Source organism: Phycomyces blakesleeanus, assembly GCF_001638985.1.
Source record: "Phycomyces blakesleeanus NRRL 1555(-) unplaced genomic scaffold PHYBLscaffold_10, whole genome shotgun sequence".
NCBI classification, from domain to species: Eukaryota; Fungi; Mucoromycota; class Mucoromycetes; order Mucorales; family Phycomycetaceae; genus Phycomyces; species Phycomyces blakesleeanus.
This window is the reverse complement of record NW_017265143.1, coordinates 1,372,265-1,389,870: the sequence shown is the minus strand read 5'-3', so window position 1 is coordinate 1,389,870 and position 17,606 is coordinate 1,372,265. Positions and strand designations below refer to the sequence as shown.

General features: G+C 36.4%; 9 protein-coding genes across 9 annotated transcripts; 4 read left to right on the top strand and 5 right to left on the bottom strand.

Moving 5' to 3' along the window:
* Nucleotides 1-359: 359 nt before the first annotated feature.
* PHYBLDRAFT_64960 (hypothetical protein) lies at nt 360-1,021 on the top strand (the record flags this gene model as incomplete). The annotated part of the gene is made up of 2 exons (XM_018441377.1): nt 360-685; nt 814-1,021. 2 exons carry the CDS (start codon nt 360-362, stop codon nt 1,019-1,021), a joined length of 534 nt encoding a protein of 177 aa, XP_018292052.1.
* Nucleotides 1,022-2,888: 1,867 nt separating this feature from the next.
* On the bottom strand, nt 2,889-5,094 carry PHYBLDRAFT_168423 (hypothetical protein; the record flags this gene model as incomplete). Its single annotated transcript, XM_018435865.1, has 9 exons — nt 2,889-2,972; nt 3,048-3,187; nt 3,282-3,497; nt 3,600-3,926; nt 3,995-4,228; nt 4,289-4,312; nt 4,379-4,410; nt 4,796-4,931; nt 5,088-5,094. The coding sequence occupies 9 exons, from the start codon at nt 5,092-5,094 to the stop codon at nt 2,889-2,891; spliced, it is 1,200 nt and encodes a 399-aa protein (XP_018292051.1).
* Nucleotides 5,095-6,939: 1,845 nt separating this feature from the next.
* On the top strand, nt 6,940-7,947 carry PHYBLDRAFT_145473 (hypothetical protein; the record flags this gene model as incomplete). The annotated part of the gene is made up of 1 exon (XM_018431448.1): nt 6,940-7,947. One exon carries the CDS (start codon nt 6,940-6,942, stop codon nt 7,945-7,947), a length of 1,008 nt encoding a protein of 335 aa, XP_018292050.1.
* A 238-nt stretch (nt 7,948-8,185) lies between these two features.
* On the bottom strand, nt 8,186-9,098 carry PHYBLDRAFT_158854 (hypothetical protein). The gene has a single exon (XM_018433867.1). It carries the CDS (start codon nt 9,031-9,033, stop codon nt 8,326-8,328), a length of 708 nt encoding a protein of 235 aa, XP_018292049.1. The 5' UTR covers nt 9,034-9,098; the 3' UTR covers nt 8,186-8,325.
* Nucleotides 9,099-9,693: 595 nt separating this feature from the next.
* On the top strand, nt 9,694-11,625 carry PHYBLDRAFT_64956 (glycoside hydrolase family 16 protein; the record flags this gene model as incomplete). The annotated part of the gene is made up of 12 exons (XM_018441376.1): nt 9,694-9,867; nt 9,960-9,981; nt 10,043-10,064; nt 10,127-10,235; nt 10,288-10,320; nt 10,425-10,443; nt 10,525-10,669; nt 10,737-10,792; nt 10,866-10,879; nt 10,945-11,107; nt 11,184-11,350; nt 11,428-11,625. 12 exons carry the CDS (start codon nt 9,694-9,696, stop codon nt 11,623-11,625), a joined length of 1,122 nt encoding a protein of 373 aa, XP_018292048.1.
* Nucleotides 11,626-11,896: 271 nt separating this feature from the next.
* PHYBLDRAFT_124900 (hypothetical protein) lies at nt 11,897-12,450 on the bottom strand. Its single transcript, XM_018429015.1, has 2 exons — nt 12,152-12,450; nt 11,897-12,061 (listed from the first exon to the last, which is right to left on the bottom strand). The coding sequence occupies exons 1-2, from the start codon at nt 12,432-12,434 to the stop codon at nt 11,952-11,954; spliced, it is 393 nt and encodes a 130-aa protein (XP_018292047.1). The 5' UTR covers nt 12,435-12,450; the 3' UTR covers nt 11,897-11,951.
* A 152-nt stretch (nt 12,451-12,602) lies between these two features.
* On the bottom strand, nt 12,603-13,491 carry PHYBLDRAFT_158852 (hypothetical protein). Its single transcript, XM_018433866.1, has 2 exons — nt 12,972-13,491; nt 12,603-12,861 (listed from the first exon to the last, which is right to left on the bottom strand). Exons 1-2 carry the CDS (start codon nt 13,407-13,409, stop codon nt 12,715-12,717), a joined length of 585 nt encoding a protein of 194 aa, XP_018292046.1. The 5' UTR covers nt 13,410-13,491; the 3' UTR covers nt 12,603-12,714.
* A 242-nt stretch (nt 13,492-13,733) lies between these two features.
* PHYBLDRAFT_133670 (hypothetical protein) lies at nt 13,734-14,599 on the top strand. Its single transcript, XM_018429586.1, has 5 exons — nt 13,734-13,760; nt 13,849-14,010; nt 14,070-14,171; nt 14,278-14,371; nt 14,442-14,599. Exons 1-5 carry the CDS (start codon nt 13,758-13,760, stop codon nt 14,504-14,506), a joined length of 426 nt encoding a protein of 141 aa, XP_018292045.1. The 5' UTR covers nt 13,734-13,757; the 3' UTR covers nt 14,507-14,599.
* Nucleotides 14,600-15,075: 476 nt separating this feature from the next.
* On the bottom strand, nt 15,076-17,484 carry PHYBLDRAFT_112357 (hypothetical protein; the record flags this gene model as incomplete). The annotated part of the gene is made up of 10 exons (XM_018428273.1): nt 15,076-15,677; nt 15,737-15,925; nt 16,000-16,120; nt 16,197-16,310; nt 16,380-16,469; nt 16,532-16,634; nt 16,719-16,791; nt 16,850-16,961; nt 17,067-17,310; nt 17,375-17,484. The coding sequence occupies 10 exons, from the start codon at nt 17,482-17,484 to the stop codon at nt 15,076-15,078; spliced, it is 1,758 nt and encodes a 585-aa protein (XP_018292044.1).
* Nucleotides 17,485-17,606: the final 122 nt, after the last annotated feature.

Sequence of the window (17,606 nt, the reverse complement as noted above, 5' to 3'; positions counted from 1 at the left end):
GTGCCTGGTGTGTAACAGTTCCGGAGATTGTTAACTTGCCAGGTTCATTAGCAAGAAGGAACCAGTGTTTGGTTGTGGGGTCTGTTCTTCACTCAATTGTGGTGTGTATACCACATTATCAAAGCCAACTTAGTACATTAAACAGCCCCTCTTTTAATGACCAGCACAATAAAAGGTAACAATCACGTTTTTAACGGTAAATGCTCACTCAAACAAAACCCTGGGATGATAAGGAAAAAAACTTTCTCAGGATGAATTAGTATCTTTGTATGGAGTTACACTATTCACCCATTGACAGCTATTTGATAACTGATGCTCTTTGTATGATACGCCTGTTACCTAATAGTTACAAGCAGAAAATGTCTCTGGAAGATCATTTATACCTAGCATTGGCACCATTCTTCATTTTATTCTTGTCACCCAGCCAATACCATCATGAATTGAAGCCATTATTTAGGCATGAGAATTGGTTTGCAGCAATGATCTCTATACATGATATGGACGGCATCAAAAAGTTTCTATTGCCCCTGAATATTGTGATTGACATACTAGCCATAATCGACAACCTATTGATAAAACCATCAACCGGGAGCAAGCAGAAATTAATTTTAAGATACTATCTCTTTCAAGTCGTGAACACATTCACCAAGGCGTTGAGTGCATTGTTTACCAAGCTACAACCCGTGTGAATAGAACACGATGCGATTGAAACTGAATTAAACACACCATATGTGGACCCTTTTCTCTGTGGCATTTCTGACGATCCAGACAATGGGGTGTATTTGAGATGGACTAATGAAATAACTCTCGAAGCCAAAATAAAAAATCTAATTTTTTGGATATACTTTCTGCTTCGTGTACCAAAGAATCTCGTGGTGCTAAATGGGACACAATCTGTGGTTTGGAGAAGACAAATATTGCTTCCTATGGTCAAAAGCATTATCTTGTGCGTAAAGATCTATTAAGAATTGCTGTGTTTTGCAAAAATTCACTTGATAATAGCGACCTTTGTGCATTTTGAAAAAATCAAAATAAATGAATTACATATACAATAGACACTCCTGGCTATTCTACCCCTTGATTTAAGAGCGAGAGAATAAACTTGATTTTGAGAAAATATTTAATGGAAAATGTAAGTGGAAAATTAGAGAACCCGTTGTCTAGTGAAAATTTAAATTTTCACTCACTTTTGCTTTACGTGGCGATTTAAATTCCAATGAAAAGATGTAAAATTTTACTGAGGGAGGCCATTTAGTGATGAAATGGAGTGAAAAATTGGGAGTTTTCTAGCTTTTCACTCCATTTCATCACCAAGACTTTATTAAAAATTGAGCTTGTTTTTCCAACTTCAAACATAAACATAATATAGTCAAGAGTCGTCTCTATATATCTACTTAAGAGAATAAGTCTTGGAAAGCCAAGTTTATTAAGATGTATCTCTCTTATGTTTGTCACAGTACTTATGTTTTCGTCAACTGTGGTTGAGTTTTTCTTTTTTTTTGGACTGGGTTTCACTAATAATTCTTTTTTAGCAGTCTTTGAAAATATCACATCCCAACGGGTTCTCTATTAAAGATTTCAATTTTTCACTGACATTTTCCATTAAATCGCATTAACCGAGAAAAACGTATAACAATTATTGGAAATTAAATCGCCACTTTAATTGAAAATAGATAAAATATTCAATTTTCCACTAGATAACACCTCCTCTAGTATCTAATTATATAAAATATTAAAATAAGTAAATGTAGAGTTCAATATCTTATGCTTCTCCTCAGAATTAATGATATACTTTTCTCCACACTTTCTGAATATATACAAACCATGAGCTGTTCAAAAACGTCTATGTATGTTTTCCGTTCTTCCACACTCTAAAAAATCATTATCTATATAGCTTTTCACATATTCTCGATCGAATTTAAATGATGACTTTTGTAAGACAAGCAGTCAAAGTGCCTAGTTTTATAACAACTCTTCTAATATGTAGTATACAAGTCAGGGTGGTACTATATGCTATATTATTTAAAGATAAACATGCTATTACGTTCCTCATTAGACTTTTGATACAAACGATTAAAGTTATTATACAAAAATACCACATACACATCTTGATCAAGACAGTCTTCAAGAGACGCCAGAGACCCAAATGATTTAACCCAGAACTATCGTCCTACATACACTTGACATTACTGAACATTTTATTTCTCTTCAAACATTCTCCAAACTTATTAATTACGGAGGAGTAAAAACCATTTTACTTAATCATAAACCAGGACTCGTCTAATCAAATTATCCAGCATCAAATTCTCGATCGCAACACTGTTATACTCGCCATGGATTTTGCTAAACACAGGCTATTATTTTTCTTTTAAAGTGTCAGCTTTGGCCTACTTAGTAGAATATGACACTTAAATTCTTTTGCTCAAAAATAGCTTGCAAAATACTCTATACAGCTATTCACACCAGTGCGTGTCAAGTGTCTTTGGCTATACCCACAGCCTTCAAACAATTTGTACTCTACATTTAAATAAATAATGTTTGTGTTGATAAGGCTTAGTTTCTTTGGCTTTTCCGATCTAAATGTTTAATCGGATATCCTACTTTCTTCCTATCTACTGTTAATAATTATAGTTTATTAGGAAATATTCAAGACATCTAATATTACTTTTGGAAAATATTAGTTTTTGTAAAGACCAATAATTTTTCGATGCAATTTTTTTTTACCTTGATAGCTCTGATAAATCACTAGATACGTCTTTTTAACTGATTTTCTATCGATAATGTTATATTTTTCTCAATATATTTTTGGTTTGTTTGCAAAAACTCTTTCTTTTTATTAGAATTTTGTTATAGTTACTAAGAGTTAATAAAAAACGGCAAGTAAATCATTAAGGCTGTGCACGAGAGTGACATCGAGACCACAACGTTTTGGATTCGCTTTTTGAGGCTTTGTATCTGTACGCTTCCAACAGCTAAAAAAAAAGTGGTCGTAAAATATGTAATTGTGAGGGAGGTTATATATTTAAAGTATTTAGCACAGTCCTCACCAGTTTATCGATTATATTCGAAGACATAACCAACGGTTCGTTCTGTACAGTGTCTGCCAGGAATACAAAGTCAAGCTGTCCAAATCGTATATTTTGAAGCATCAAAGAAAAGTGTTCATTTAAATATTTCGTCTCTGCTTCTATTTTAGTTTATAAAATAAATAATATATTCAGTTAAACTCTCTCTAACACACGCACACACAGTCGTAAATATATACATTAAAAAAATCCTACCATCCATATCAGCTGTCGAGATTTCCTTTCTCCATTTAACCGCAGCATGATAAAAACTTGCTTCAGAAAAGGTTCCTTGAATGTTTTTAACTGAAAGGGCTTTTAGAGTAGTTGGATAGTATGCATTTTCCCATGCCGGATCCAGGAATGAAGCTTCGATGTTGTTGGAAAAGTACATTTTGCATACTTCATTAATCTCATTACAATGGTTAATTTCTAAAATACAAGGTTACATAACATAACATCGTATTATAAGTACCATCTTTTTTAAAAAGAAAAAACTTTATCTTGGTCTTTATAATATGCTATTATCCTTACCTGACCATTTCCATGTATCCCACAATATATTTACAGATAAGACATCATAAATGTATTCTTTTGCTTGCTCGATAATAGCCGGGATTTGCAAATAATCTCCACGAAGAACAAGTTCTTTTGCATTATCAATATCAGCAATGGTCAGTTTGTGAGAATAAATATAGCCCAGGATCTGCTCGAAAATATCTGGATTCATCTCATGAATAGTAATTTCTTTTTTAGTCTTGGGTCCAATATTGCAGGTGAACATGTCTTCAAAAAATAAAGATTCAGCAGCCAGTATAACCTTGTGTCCGTAAAAGTCTTTCTTTAAATCACTTTCAAAAGCTGTATATACGATACTTTAATTAGTGTATGTGTATTGCTTATAACAGCTGTATATACACATGTATTACATTTTTTAGAGTCCTTGCTTTCAGTGACATGAATAACAATGTCGTGAAGTTTGTTGGAGCCAATGTAATTTTTGAGTTTATGTTCTGCTGGCACCAGAAGATTCTTAGTACTCTCTATCAAATCATCCTCCAGCTCAGGAATAATATGGATATCAATGATACATCGTGACGAGATTTTTCCGGGTGCGATTTTATTCAGTAGACAAAACTTCGGTATTTTAAAGCCACGATTGTCTAATTAGACCAAAAAATTAACGCTTCTTCTTTCAATTAACATTAGCAATCAAGACTTACCAGCAGTTATTCTGTGGCGAAATACTTTCCATCAGCGACAAAAATAAGTAAGATTTTAATGTTATCATTGCTCAATAAAATTATATTTACCTCCTTTTTTTACCAGGGTCTTTTCTGTATGCCTATAATGATTGTAACTGTATGAATCGTAATATAGTAAGATGGTTATATAAACAGATGTTGTAGGGTACACAAGTGTGTCATCGGAATCGTTATAAGAGCGTTTGTAAGTATATTCTATCTCCGGAAACTCCAGTGAAACGTATTCCTGGAATGTCTTTGATAATTAATATTTTACACTTCTTTTATAAGCGTCAGAGCTTTAAAGGGGTTTACTTACATTGTTAGGATTTACGCCTTTCTTGATCTATAATCATCAAGTAAGTATTTACCGTAAAGCATTCTAACTTTAAAGCAGCTTTCTTTCCTTTAAACCCCTGGTAAAGCCAAATGTGAAATATGTTAGAATTAAGTTAATACTAAAACCGGGTATTATACTTTTCTTACCATCCAATATTCCCACAATTCATGTTGTTGCTTTCATAAATAGTCCCATTAGCTACTGAATTCCAATCTTCAATATTGCAAGATGATCCGAAGCTAAAGTTTTTGGACTCATTAACTTTAGTGATAGTTAATGGTACTTTAAATATATATCATTATCAGTAACACTCTATTTGAATTGTATCGACTTTAAAGAAACACTTGCATGTTCTCCCTTTATAATCAAGTAAAAAAAAATCCGTACATGAGTATAAGAGTCAGTCGAGATTCCCATTTAAAAATAAATTTAGATTACCAGACATGATCGTTTATTATTCTTATTATTTATCAAAAGAAAGGTGTAAAACCATTTTCTGTTTTTCAAGTCTTTTTATATTTTAATTTCCAAGCTGTCACAATACCTCTATATGTATAAGCCGGCAAAACACGTCATAAACAGATCTTGTGCAGAATACTTTTGGTGTATACAATAAACCTTTTACTAGCCAATGTACTTTAGTGAATAGATGCGGAAAATATCTTAATAAATAATATTTCCAAATTAAAATATATATATAAAAAAAACAGATATTTTAGCTGCCAGATTCTGCCATAAACAATAGGATAAGCTTTCAAAACGTCTCGTACCTACTAGTATTGCTTTATTTTGTACAAATAGCTTTTACTTTCTCTAAAGCAACAATTGTTACTTGTATATCATTATCAGTAATTGAGCAATAAATTAAGCCACATGTACAAGGCTTTGTATTCACGTTGGGCGTTTCATGGCTTATCGAGTCTGCTATTTTTGAAATTGATAAAGTTGGCAAAGTCTAAACTTTTAAGCAATAAGTAACACTAATAAACAAAACAGGAAATAATCTTCACGTATTGTTTTCTACATAAGGATATTGCATAGGGGCTGAATATTTGTTGTGTTCTTGGCTGTTGATATAATACAACAAAAAAGACGTATCTTGGTTGTGCATAAAACATATAACTTTAACACTTGGAATATAAGTTTACACATACATATGTGTTACAATATGTATTCCGTGCGATCGGTTCGGGCAAATATATCTAACTAAACTGGTCCGGTACTTTGGATACTGAGGGACAAAATTCCACAGTTCGTGTTTTTACTTTCATAGTCATTATTACTATTCTTTATATTTATTCTTTAATATATATATATAGGATGATATTAAGAAGAACACACGCATATACCGAAATATTCTTTAATATACTACATACTTAAAAACGTTCAATCACGCCATTGAACTTTAAGAACCCAGTTTGTTTTATCGTATTAATTACAGAATAGCTGTGAGAAGAAGAAATTATCCAATATCCTAATGTAAAACGAATCGTATAGTAAAGAAAGTAACGGTAATAAAGTAATGGACCAATATATTCAATTAGCTCCTTTATGTTAGTCCCAAATATCCTTTATGTATTTATTTACATTCCTTAATTTTCTCTTTTCGTTTACACAACGCTTGATGTTTTATACAAAGAAATATACATATATACGATATATGTTTATACAGACAAAGGTATCCATGTGCTTAAAATTAGCCTTGTAGTTTTGTAGTGCACGTACTTTTCGCATGCTAGCACATGTCGATGATGTTAAGTGAATTAGTATTTTACTCAAACCAGTTTTAAACGGGTAAAAAACACACATGAAAGAAGAATAAGCATCCAAATAAAATACGGTGTCATAATACAAAGAATACCCGCACCAATAATCAAGAACGCTAATTAAAACAAAGTATAACATACCTCTTTATTTGATAATACCATTTTTTAAAATAGTTGATACATATTCCAGAAAGGCTATATAAAATGTCCACTTAAATACAAATTCATTAGTAATATATATCAAAAAACATTTAAACTAGCCGAAAATTATGATGATAATGAAGTATGAAAGTAAGTGATATGGAGTAGACATGTATGGGTTATTGTACCGGCGACTAAATAATTAACTCACAGACATCATTTATATTAAAAACAGTAAAGGGCAGATGCTTTCTTTTTGATATTTTTTTTCACATGCCCCCCAGCGACACGTGGGTGATACCACCGCTATTATCTTGCAAAAGCAATAAAGAAAAGAGTTCAGTTAAGAATTGAAAGCATTTCAACCATTTCTTTCAAACATCATGACAAGTCATTATCTCTCTCATTATGCGCTGGCCGCACTCATTGCTCTTCTCATTCTGTGTACCATCCTACCCGTCTCTTGCGATGACAACATTACAGCGATGGCCTCAGAAACAATAGAATCCCAAAGATCTGCAATAATTAGTTTCGTCTTTGGTGCATTCTCAATGATATACAGCCTCATACGGTCCATGTTCTCGATTACATACTCTGTAGTTACCATACCTTTCCGTTACTCGTTCTTGTTGGCGAGTGCACTGTGGCACACTATGATTATGAGGCCTCTCAATTACTTTTTTCAGGGAGCCAGCCTGTTATTTCCAATTATATTGTACGCAGTGGGTGCTGTTGTGTGTGGATTATTTATTGGTCTGTGTGGCGGATTCCTATCCGAGGCATTGGCTTCCGCAGTGGTGGCAGCAACCTGGGGATCAGATAATTCCCAATCCAAGAAGGATCAGACAGTTTATTATCCCGATGAAGCTCAACCTCAAGCTCAATCTCAACCTGACCAGAAACAAGACTATAATAATAGTCAAGCTAGCGGATCCGGAATTGTACCCGAAATGTTTGATACTGAGGATGAAGCCAACCCCCAGAGCACAGCTCTGAGTAGCAGTACGAGTTTAAGTACAAACGCTAGTTTTAGTGCAAGCAGTCGCGATGGTCGATACGCTTATCCTGCCAATACCGTTGATTCATTCCCAGTCATTCCTGAAGAGATATTACCGAAGCAAAACCATTTCGGCACTGGTGAGCGCGAAGAATGTCGTAAGATGCATGGTAGAAGGGGAAAACGTTCTAGCTTCAGTTCAGACTCATGGCGCCATATACCTTACGCTCTCTCTCCTCGAAGACTCCCTAGAACAATGACCGCCAGATCTTCGTTCTCAGAAACTAGCCAACAACAGGATTCTATGGGATCTAACGATGACGATTGGGAAGAATGGACAGATGAAGAAGAGACAAGAAAAAAGACTCTTCGCCGTCGCAAGAGACATGGCTAAATACAATATTTTAAATCAATCATACAACTGAATAGAACTTCTTATATATATATATATTATACTTTTTTTTTCTTCTTCTTGGATTTAAAGCCAAGCCAAGACTATACTATATTTAATATGTGCTAGAACAATTTTGCTTATTTCAAGTGGAGGGTTTTGTGCGACATGGTTACAGATGCTTCGTCATGTCGATCCTCACACTGGTGTTGTGTAAAGTAATTTCTTGCAGAAAGCTGATGATGGTTGTCTTCAAAATATTATTGAGATTAATTTAGATATATATGACAGATTTTGAGCTTCTTGGATGAAATTGAGTAAAGGGAGTTTGTGGGGGGTTTATGTAAGAAAAATGTGGATATTTACAAAAGACAAGTCAGCTTAAAGATCACGCATAAAATGATAAACTAATCCTACAATACTCGCTAAGAGAAGTACTCGGAACAGTCGCCAGAGATACTCTGATACCATTCTTTCGGGTGCAGCTACCACTGTTTTCCTAGCTTCGTCATTCATCTTCTTTGAGGACAATTCGTCTGTCTCAGGCTCCTTGAGAATTTCGGGTGCGTGAACGGGTGATGAGTTTTGCCGTTGCCTTTCCTCTTCATGACTCTCTGCCAATTGCTCAATAACTTCTTGGCTTCGAAGCTGCTCTGAAATTGCCTCGGCGACAAGTGGAGCACCTGTTTGTGCAAGCAATGTTTCAACAACTTCCTGAATAACACCCTTTTTGTCTTCTTCGACTGTAGCCTCTTCCAATGCGGCTTGTGCAAGGTCTATAAATCTGTCCTTGTTTATTTCCCCGGACTCGTAACGGGGTAGCTCTTCAGTGCGTAGAGTTTCGATTGCCTGTCGCAATGGGTCATCCGGATGAATGTCAACATGCAAAAAATCGCTGCTGTCACTGCTTCCCATACTATCGCTGCGGCTTCGTAGGGAAGTTGGAACTAGCTTGGAGATGTCAGCTGTACTCTCGAATGGCGCCTCCTCAAAATCGTCGTCATGGTCGGTAAGGGTGGTCTTTCCTCTCTGACGCAAAGTTGATGTATCAGGTGTGTAAAGATGAGTAGTTTGTTGCGCCATTACCATTTTAATTCAATAAGCTTATATATATAGTAAATAATGAGTAGAGATAACTATGTGGTTTGGAATAGAAAGAAACCTGTGTGTCTATAAAGAAAGAACAAGAATAAAGCAAAAGAAAATCCAAAGTAAAGGAGCAGCGAAGCAGGAGTTACCTAAAATGGAAGCTTGGCCTGAGTTAGCTTGTGAATCAAAAATTCATGACCTGGATTTATATTTTTTTCTCTTTTAATTATTATTTTTATTACCTGTGTTAATTTATTTGTGTCCTTATTAAACAAAGCCAATCTATCAGTTGGTGAAAACCAGAAAGCCTTCTCAAGGTGACCATGTAATAATGACAGTAGTAATATTATTACTAGTAGTAGTAGTAGTAGTAGTAGTAGTAGTAGTAGTAGTAGTAGTAGTAGTGGTGGTGGTAATATTGTCAATATTACTTATTATTAGTTAAAAGTAAATAAATAAAAAAAAGACAAAGTGACAATGGTAATATGGATATATATATAGTGTTTGTGTGGATGAGAGAGAGAGAGAGAAAAGAAAAGATGATCTTGTCAATATGAACTTTTGATTTCGTCTGCTGTCACAGTGGAATGAAAGCTCAGATCTATAAAGGTTTCCGATAAATAAGGTCGAATACCTTCAAACCTCACTCTTTGTTTAGCTATGTGTCCTATTTCATGGAGTTCAATCGGTGCATTTGCACTCCTTTTCCAGTCTGCCTTTGGATTTGAGCTCAAAGCAGACGCAGTGCAGAGAATGACAGCTCAATATGAAAGAAAAGAGCACTGTCTTGTGTTCGAAGACCAGTTTAATCAGTTTGATCTTTCCAAGTGGCAGGTAAAAAAATGTCCTTAAAGACAAGTTGGTTCTTGCTGATTAAAAATAATAAATAAATAAAATTAAACAAATGGCCATTTATTTTTATACAGCACGAAACCACTCTGGCTGGAGGTAGTATTTTGTTTGACCTGTGAATTTTCTGATGTGTAGTTTATTGATTGATGTTTATCAGGTGGTAACTGGGAATTCCAGTGGTACGAAAATAAGAAATATGTTGTACTAAAAGGACACTTTACTCAATCACTTTTAATGATAGGTATACAAATAACAGAAGCAACAGTTATGTGCGTGATGGTGTTTTGTATCTTCACCCTACATTTACATCGGAATTTATGGGCGAAGAAGCTATGAAGGATAATGGAAAAGTTAGCTTGTGGTAAGTGGCTTGCTGAAGAGTATCTTGAATACTTATTAGAGAAAGGTCAGGGGATCGTTTCACGAGCTGCACAGGTAAGATTTAGTAGACAGGAATATGAAGGGCTCAAATATATCCGTGTACTTACTGTTATGTATATGTGTGCTTCTTTATATATACATTAACGGTTGAATGATAGACAATTCCAATTATGGTCAGTAAGAAAACTAAATTAAACTAAACTAAACTTCCGAACAAATACTTGATGAAAATTTACTAATATTTTCCCCTCTACTTAGGCTGTGAGAGAATGTCTGGAGCAGTTTCTGGAGGAAATTATATCAATCCAATTAGATCAGCACGTATTCGTACACTCGAGTCTGTCGCTATTCGGTACGGCAAGGTCGAAGTCAGGGCAAGATTACCCAGAGGAGATTGGCTATGGTAAGTCATTATACGTCACACAGGAAATCTCACGTGGAAATGTGTGCCTTTTTTACCTGCTTCTTAGGCCTGCGATTTGGATGATGCCAAAGTACGCATCCTATGGAACATGGCCTGCAAGTGGTAAGTCTGAATTGCTATACCTATATATTACTGACACTATGGATTGGGGACTGGGGTGCTTTGACTATTTTAGGCGAAATTGACATTGTAAGTCTACTCAGTCCAAAAATGGATCAAAGCCTTGGTACAAATATAATCTTTTTTGTCTGTAGATGGAATCTCGAGGTAACCAGTACTACTCTCATGGAAATATCTCCAACATTGGATCCACTCTTCACTGGGGACCTAGCTATGATCTCAACAAGGCTTCCATGACTCACGCGGAAGCCATACTTTCGGAAGACGAGACATTTGCAGACCGATTTCATACTTATGGTATATACTACGGCCTCTCCTTTCATGTATACACCATACATTTATTTAATATATAACTGTTATGGCTTATTAATAGGTTTGGAATGGTCTGCAGAAGGTTTAAGGACCTATGTTGATGACAAGACTATTTTACAAGTAGACTTTGACGAGCCATTCTTTGAGCGCGGTAATTTCCCAAGATGGTCCATGAATCCATGGGATTCAGGAGACATCGGGGCTCCTTTTGATCAAGAGTTCTATCTGGTGAGATGATCAATAGACCAAAAATAAATAAATATAGTAGGTAGAAAGACAACCTTGTAATTAACATTTCAATGTAGATCCTCAATCTGGCTGTCGGGGGCGTCAATGGTTTCTTCCCTGATGCGCCGCATAAGCCATGGAGTAACAGAGATCCACATGCAGTAAATGCGTTCTGGAACAACAGGAACCAGTGGCTACCTACATGGGGAAAAGGAAATAGAAGAGCCTTTGCAATTGATTCTGTCAAGATTTGGTCGGCTGAAGAAGAATGTTAACCTGAATTGTACTCGAGGCCAACAGCTTCTAGTCAATATACCTATGCTTCTAGTATCCTATTCTTTACAAAAATATCTCACTATTCCAGCTTTCATTAAAAATAAACAACCTTCTCTTAGTATCACGTTTCAACCCCGGATAAATGTGTGTAATCATGTTTCCCCGCGTTTCTCATCTTTCACGTTCTATCCCCCATCTTGTACAACTTCTTTTTTTTAACTTGGTGAATCACCCAAATATACCAGCGGATATCAGACTCAGTCAATCTTTATTAAGGGCAATATATATTTTTTATTTGTTGTTATGTATAAGGTGAAGAGGGTATTTACAACTTGGACTTGGCACCACCGAGCTGCTTGAAGACGGTGTCCAACTTGGTAGCCAACATCATCTGGCCCTTGATCTTTAGCTTGCCGCTCATAAATGCCTTCTGACCTGTATAATACAACCCAATATTAAGAAACAAGAAGAAGAGAAAATAACAGAAAAACAGAATTCCAGACTACAAAAGAATCGGCTTCTTACCGTTAAGCTTGCCGCTGGCCAAATCGAGGAAATCAGCATCATTGAGAGAGAGGGTGGCATCGGGCTTTGCGGCACCCTTACCCTTCTGGACCGAACCAGCCTTCTTGAGGTCAATGGTAAAGGTTTCGGTCTTACCCTCGGAATTCTTGATGACAAACTCAAAGATACCGTTGACCTGCTTGATGAGCTTAGCCTTGGCATCGGCGGTCTGGCCATCAAAGGCCTCCTTGAGGGAAGCGAAAACTTCGGAGCTCTTGAAACCGGCAGTCTTGATATCGGACATATTAATTAGAGTGAATGAAAGGTAAGATGAAGAACAGAACGCGTCAACAGGGGCAAAGCTTTATACAGTTTTTTGAAGGCACTAGGATCACATGGGGTTTATGTTGCTATTGGCTAAACTCAATTCATGACTGTGCTCTCTGTTCTGAACCCCGATACGCACATGATTATGGTTTCTTTATACTATATTTTATTCTTCAAATTATGCGTGGTAGAATACGGAGTAGGGGAAGGTAATGCAATTGATGTTTGTGATTTAGAAGTGTGATAGTTTAGATTGTTTAGACACGCTCAGCCACCCATATGGCAGTTTTACAGCCCTGCATAATTCCAGCTTTGAGTACACTGTGGAACGGTGCCTGTCGAGCATCATGCTGAACAGCAATATCATGGTGCTCAAGCTCTTCGTCTCTGAACTGGGCTACAGTCTTTATTTTAACAAAATAAAGCAGTAATATATATATATATATATTAGTCATGAAAATCTTGGTCTGCAATTCAACAATTCTACAACCCCTAAAAGTTCATAGTAATTTACCTTGCTGAGGTCAACTAATTGTTGGTTATGGTCCTTGAATCCCCATAGCTCCCGTAACTGATCATCATAATGATTTCCAATTACTGTCTCAACTGCCTCTGTGCAAGCCATAGCTGCCTCCTTTCCCATCAAAGCTGTGGCAGCACCCAATGCAAATCCAGCAACCTCCCAAACAGGGCGTAACAAGCTGGGTCGAACACGGTGCTCGCCAATAAGGTGGTTAAACCGTTCGAGATGTTGCTTCTCTTGCTCCCACATCTCATGCAGAATGGGTCCCAACTTCTTGTCATGACCAAGAACTGCCAACTGGCCCTTGTAAATATAGTACGCTCCAACTTCACCAGCTTGGTCAACACGAATCATAGGCTCCAGAGCATCCTTTTCGCGTTGTGTCAGACTGCGTTGACTAACACCAGGAACAGTAGAATAAACACGCATTGAATGAGTCAAGGTGCGTGATGCCAAAAGGGTTGTCTTTGCAATTGTAGACATGTTATTAATAAATGATAAAGAAGTTTTTAAATTAAGACTGAAGGATGATGTTGGCACTATATATTTATGAATATATGTATTTATGTATATATATTTATTTATGTATAATGAACAAGGGCGTCTTTGTTTTATTTTCCTCTTAAACTCCAACTCCAACTCTTTCTCTCTCTTTTGGAAAGAGCTGATTACCTTGTTAGGAAGTGTGTGACTGTTCAGAAAGCGACGCGCAATCCCACATCACTAGTCTTGCGCGTCTTCCCCTCTGATTTAAGCATCTCCACCTTTGCTCATACCATGGTGAGGCAACAAATCTTATATAGGCACCTTGAACAAAAGATTGAAAATAAAGGAATTTTACATTGATAGCTAAATTGTTGTCGTCTAGTCTTTCCGTATCGCCCCCAGTGCTCGCCCTGAACTTACCACCAAGTCGACTTTCGACACATCACACTCCGAATTCGGTAGTCATGACACACTTCGTTACGGTACTCGTTCAATCAAGACAGAGGTCACACCTGGCCACCCCCTCGAGCACAGACTTAGCCAGGTACAGCAACATAACGAAATAATGATAATTCTAGACGAGAATTTAATAACAAGATGTAGTGGGGAGAGACACAATGGGAACTTAAGTTGAACATGGCACGCCAGACCTATGGTATGCATGCTCCAATTCGCATGATGATGGAGAGAAGTTTGGTCGGAAAGGTATAAAAATATGCAAAATTACATGGTTATCCATGTTATTTACTACAAAACAAGGAGGAACATAAAGTTGACTGATATGGGGTGACTACATTGGGATTGTGTATAGCACGGTCGCATGCCTGTACTGCCATCTTCAAACCTTCATATGGATATTTTGATGGGAAAGGATGAGACTATCGACTATGAAGATTTCTTGAATGGTAAAAAATTAAGAGGGATTATGTAAATATGTATATATGCTAAACATTATGAATCGCCTTGTTATATTAGATCCTTCCCTGTCTACTGACATGTTGGATATCCATGCCGCTATGGAGAAGAAGCTCAACCTTTAAATGGATCTCCAACAAACTTTTTTTTTCACTATGATGTCCTAAAGAAATATATCGCCAATAAAATAAACCAAGATTGATTGATTAAAATGCTTTATTATGTGGTATCAAACTTCATCTATCTGGCATAAAAGCACCCGAGCATCCACAAGTTGATTCTCCTCCACTCGCATAGTAACCTTGCCAACATGACGACTGAGGATTTTAATTTCCGTCTTCATAGATTCTACTGACAGTAGAGCCTCATTTTTTTGTACGAAGGTTCCTGTAGGAGCCAATATCTTGAGGATGCGACAAGGCATGGATGATGTGTATGGGGTTACTAGGAAGCTTAAAGTCAGATGTTTTGTTTGTGGATGTGTAGTAAAAAAAGGTACAAACCTCGGTCTTCATCCGTAGAAGATACCGCACTCTTTAATCTATCTACTTTGACCAATTCGATTTGGTACCCTTGAGTAAAGTCATGGACAAAAATGGATCTCTCATTTACATCACGGACATCAGTAGCCACATAAAAGTGTTGCTGGATACCATCTAATAGAATATCAGTGTTCTTTTTCTTTCTTTCTTTGTTATAAACTTTTTTCTTTCTTACTAATGGCTAGGCGAATAAGCCCTTTAATGCCTTGAATACCATTTGGACCAGGCACTTCTTTTTCCATATCTGTTTCGAACAGAACCACATCCAACATTTGAGATTCTGTAGAATCTTTTGCAATGTTAATATAGCATTGGAATCGATGTCTTTTGTCTTTTACTCCTTGGTAAACATATTCGATTTTTGCCTCTTGTTGATGGCCGATCATAAACATCATGCAAGGGTTGTTGACATGGACGTTGCGCCATCTGGGAGGTATATTGCGAAGAATGATCTTTTCTTCTTTACGGCGTACCCAGTCATACACTAGAGCAGCCACCATGCTGGAATTTAATGTGTCGGATAGAGGAGGGAATAAAACACTTTTCTCCTTGTTAATAAAGTTGGTGTCAAAGGTACCAGACTGGAAACAAGAATTGTTCATAATACTCAGCAAGAATTTTTGGTTTGTAGCTACGCCCAATATAACAGTGCGAGCCAATGTTGTTGCCATCTTTTGAATGGCTTCTGCGCGCGTAGGCGCATGGACAATGATCTTGGCAATCATAGAATCGTAAAATATTGATATGATGGAACCTATGATGTGGCCAAGTTATTAGATTTTATTACGATGCATTAAAGCTCAATACACATACCATCCTCTACACCTGTATCATAGCGTACACCCTGAAGCTGACGCGCAGCGTTTGCAGGGCTCCATTTATGGATCACACCTGTGCGAGGGCCAAAGTCACTTTCTGGGTCTTCTGCACACAATCTGCACTCAATGGCATGCCCGTTAAATTTAATATTTTCCAGTACACCAAGAGTCTTGAGATTTGCTCCTAAATAATATATATATATATATATACACTTAATTAGAATAGACACTTTACTCTTCATATATTGGCTGGTTTACCTTGGGCAACTAGTATCTGTAATTCTACCAAGTCTAATCCAGATATTGCTTCTGTGATCGGATGTTCCACTTGCAAACGTGTGTTTAATTCCAAAAAGTAAAACTTTTTTGTAGATTCATCCTAAATATTTTATTAAGATAAGCATTAGGTACTGTTATCTTTTATGCATATGAGTATATATATATATATATATTACCAGAATAAATTCAACTGTTCCTGCACCTTCGTAGCGCAATTGGCGCCCGAGTTCCACAGCAGCGGTTGCCATGGCTTTCCGAAGCGTCACATCTACAGCAGGTGATGGTGTTTCCTGTGAATAAAAACATCTCTTAAGCGGTCAATAATGTGTAATATATATATAATGTTGATTTAGCATTACCTCGATAATCTTTTGATGTCGTCTCTGAATAGAGCAATCACGCTCATTGATGTCATATACATTGCCATATTGATCACCAAAGATTTGTATCTACCAATTCAAATAGTTGTAAAAGATGTACATTTGGTTATTGAGTATATATTTTTTATTACCTCTACGTGACGAACACTTTCGAAATATTTTTCTATAAGAAGTTTATCGGATCCAAATGAGCGTAAAGACTCTCCTTTTGCAGCTTCAATTTCTTCGCGTAGTCTAATTGTAGAAGGAGCATATTAAATATATCACCTTACATTTGTTTAGACTATCAAAAGAAAAGAAGAAGAAAACTTGAATTACTTTGTTGTGTTGTATACTACTCGCATGCCTTTTCCTCCTCCTCCGGCCGAAGCTTTAAGAAGAATAGGAAACTCTGAAGGTTTATGAAATGTAAGTTTGGATAGTTTATTTGTATAATTATTAAATCTCACCAATCTTATTGGCCTCGCTTTCCAATCGTTCCATATTTTGATCCTCGTCATGGTAGCCAGGAATTAGAGGCATACTAGATGTATAGTTTGTGATAAACTCTTTGGCTGCGCTCTATGTGTTTGATTTATTGTTTATTTGTTTTTAAGAAAATGAAATAAAATATGGTTTGTAAGATTAAATCTATAATATGTGGATTATTGTATGATTTCTTTATACCTTGTCGCCAATTGTACGAATCGAATCTGCTCTTGGGCCAATGAATATCAAACCAGCCCGAGTAACTTGATCCGTGAAATCTGAATTTTCGGAAAGAAAACCGTATCCTGGGTGGATTGCATTTGAACCAGAAGCCAAGGCTGCGTGTATTAACTTTTGGCTATCTAGATACGAGTGAGCAGCGATAGAATCACCAATGTGGTAAGCTTCGTCAGCCATTTTCACAAATGGGGCATTCTCGTCACTAGAAAGTTCTTGTTGGTGCCTTTTCTTTGTATATGCAGTGTTGCTTTTTATTTATTTAGTACCTGTCTGAGTAAACAGCGACAGTCAGAATTCCCATACGATTGCAAGTACGAATGATGCGACATGCAATCTCGCCTCGGTTGGCAATGAGTATCTTGTGAATGGCAACCATATGAATAAGTAAGGGACCAAGAACGAATAAAAAGAAACCCCCTCCTTTTTTCTCTTAATATATATATATATATAATATATTTTCTTTGGGAAAAAAAAACAAGGTTCTTTTTTAGAGTGTGA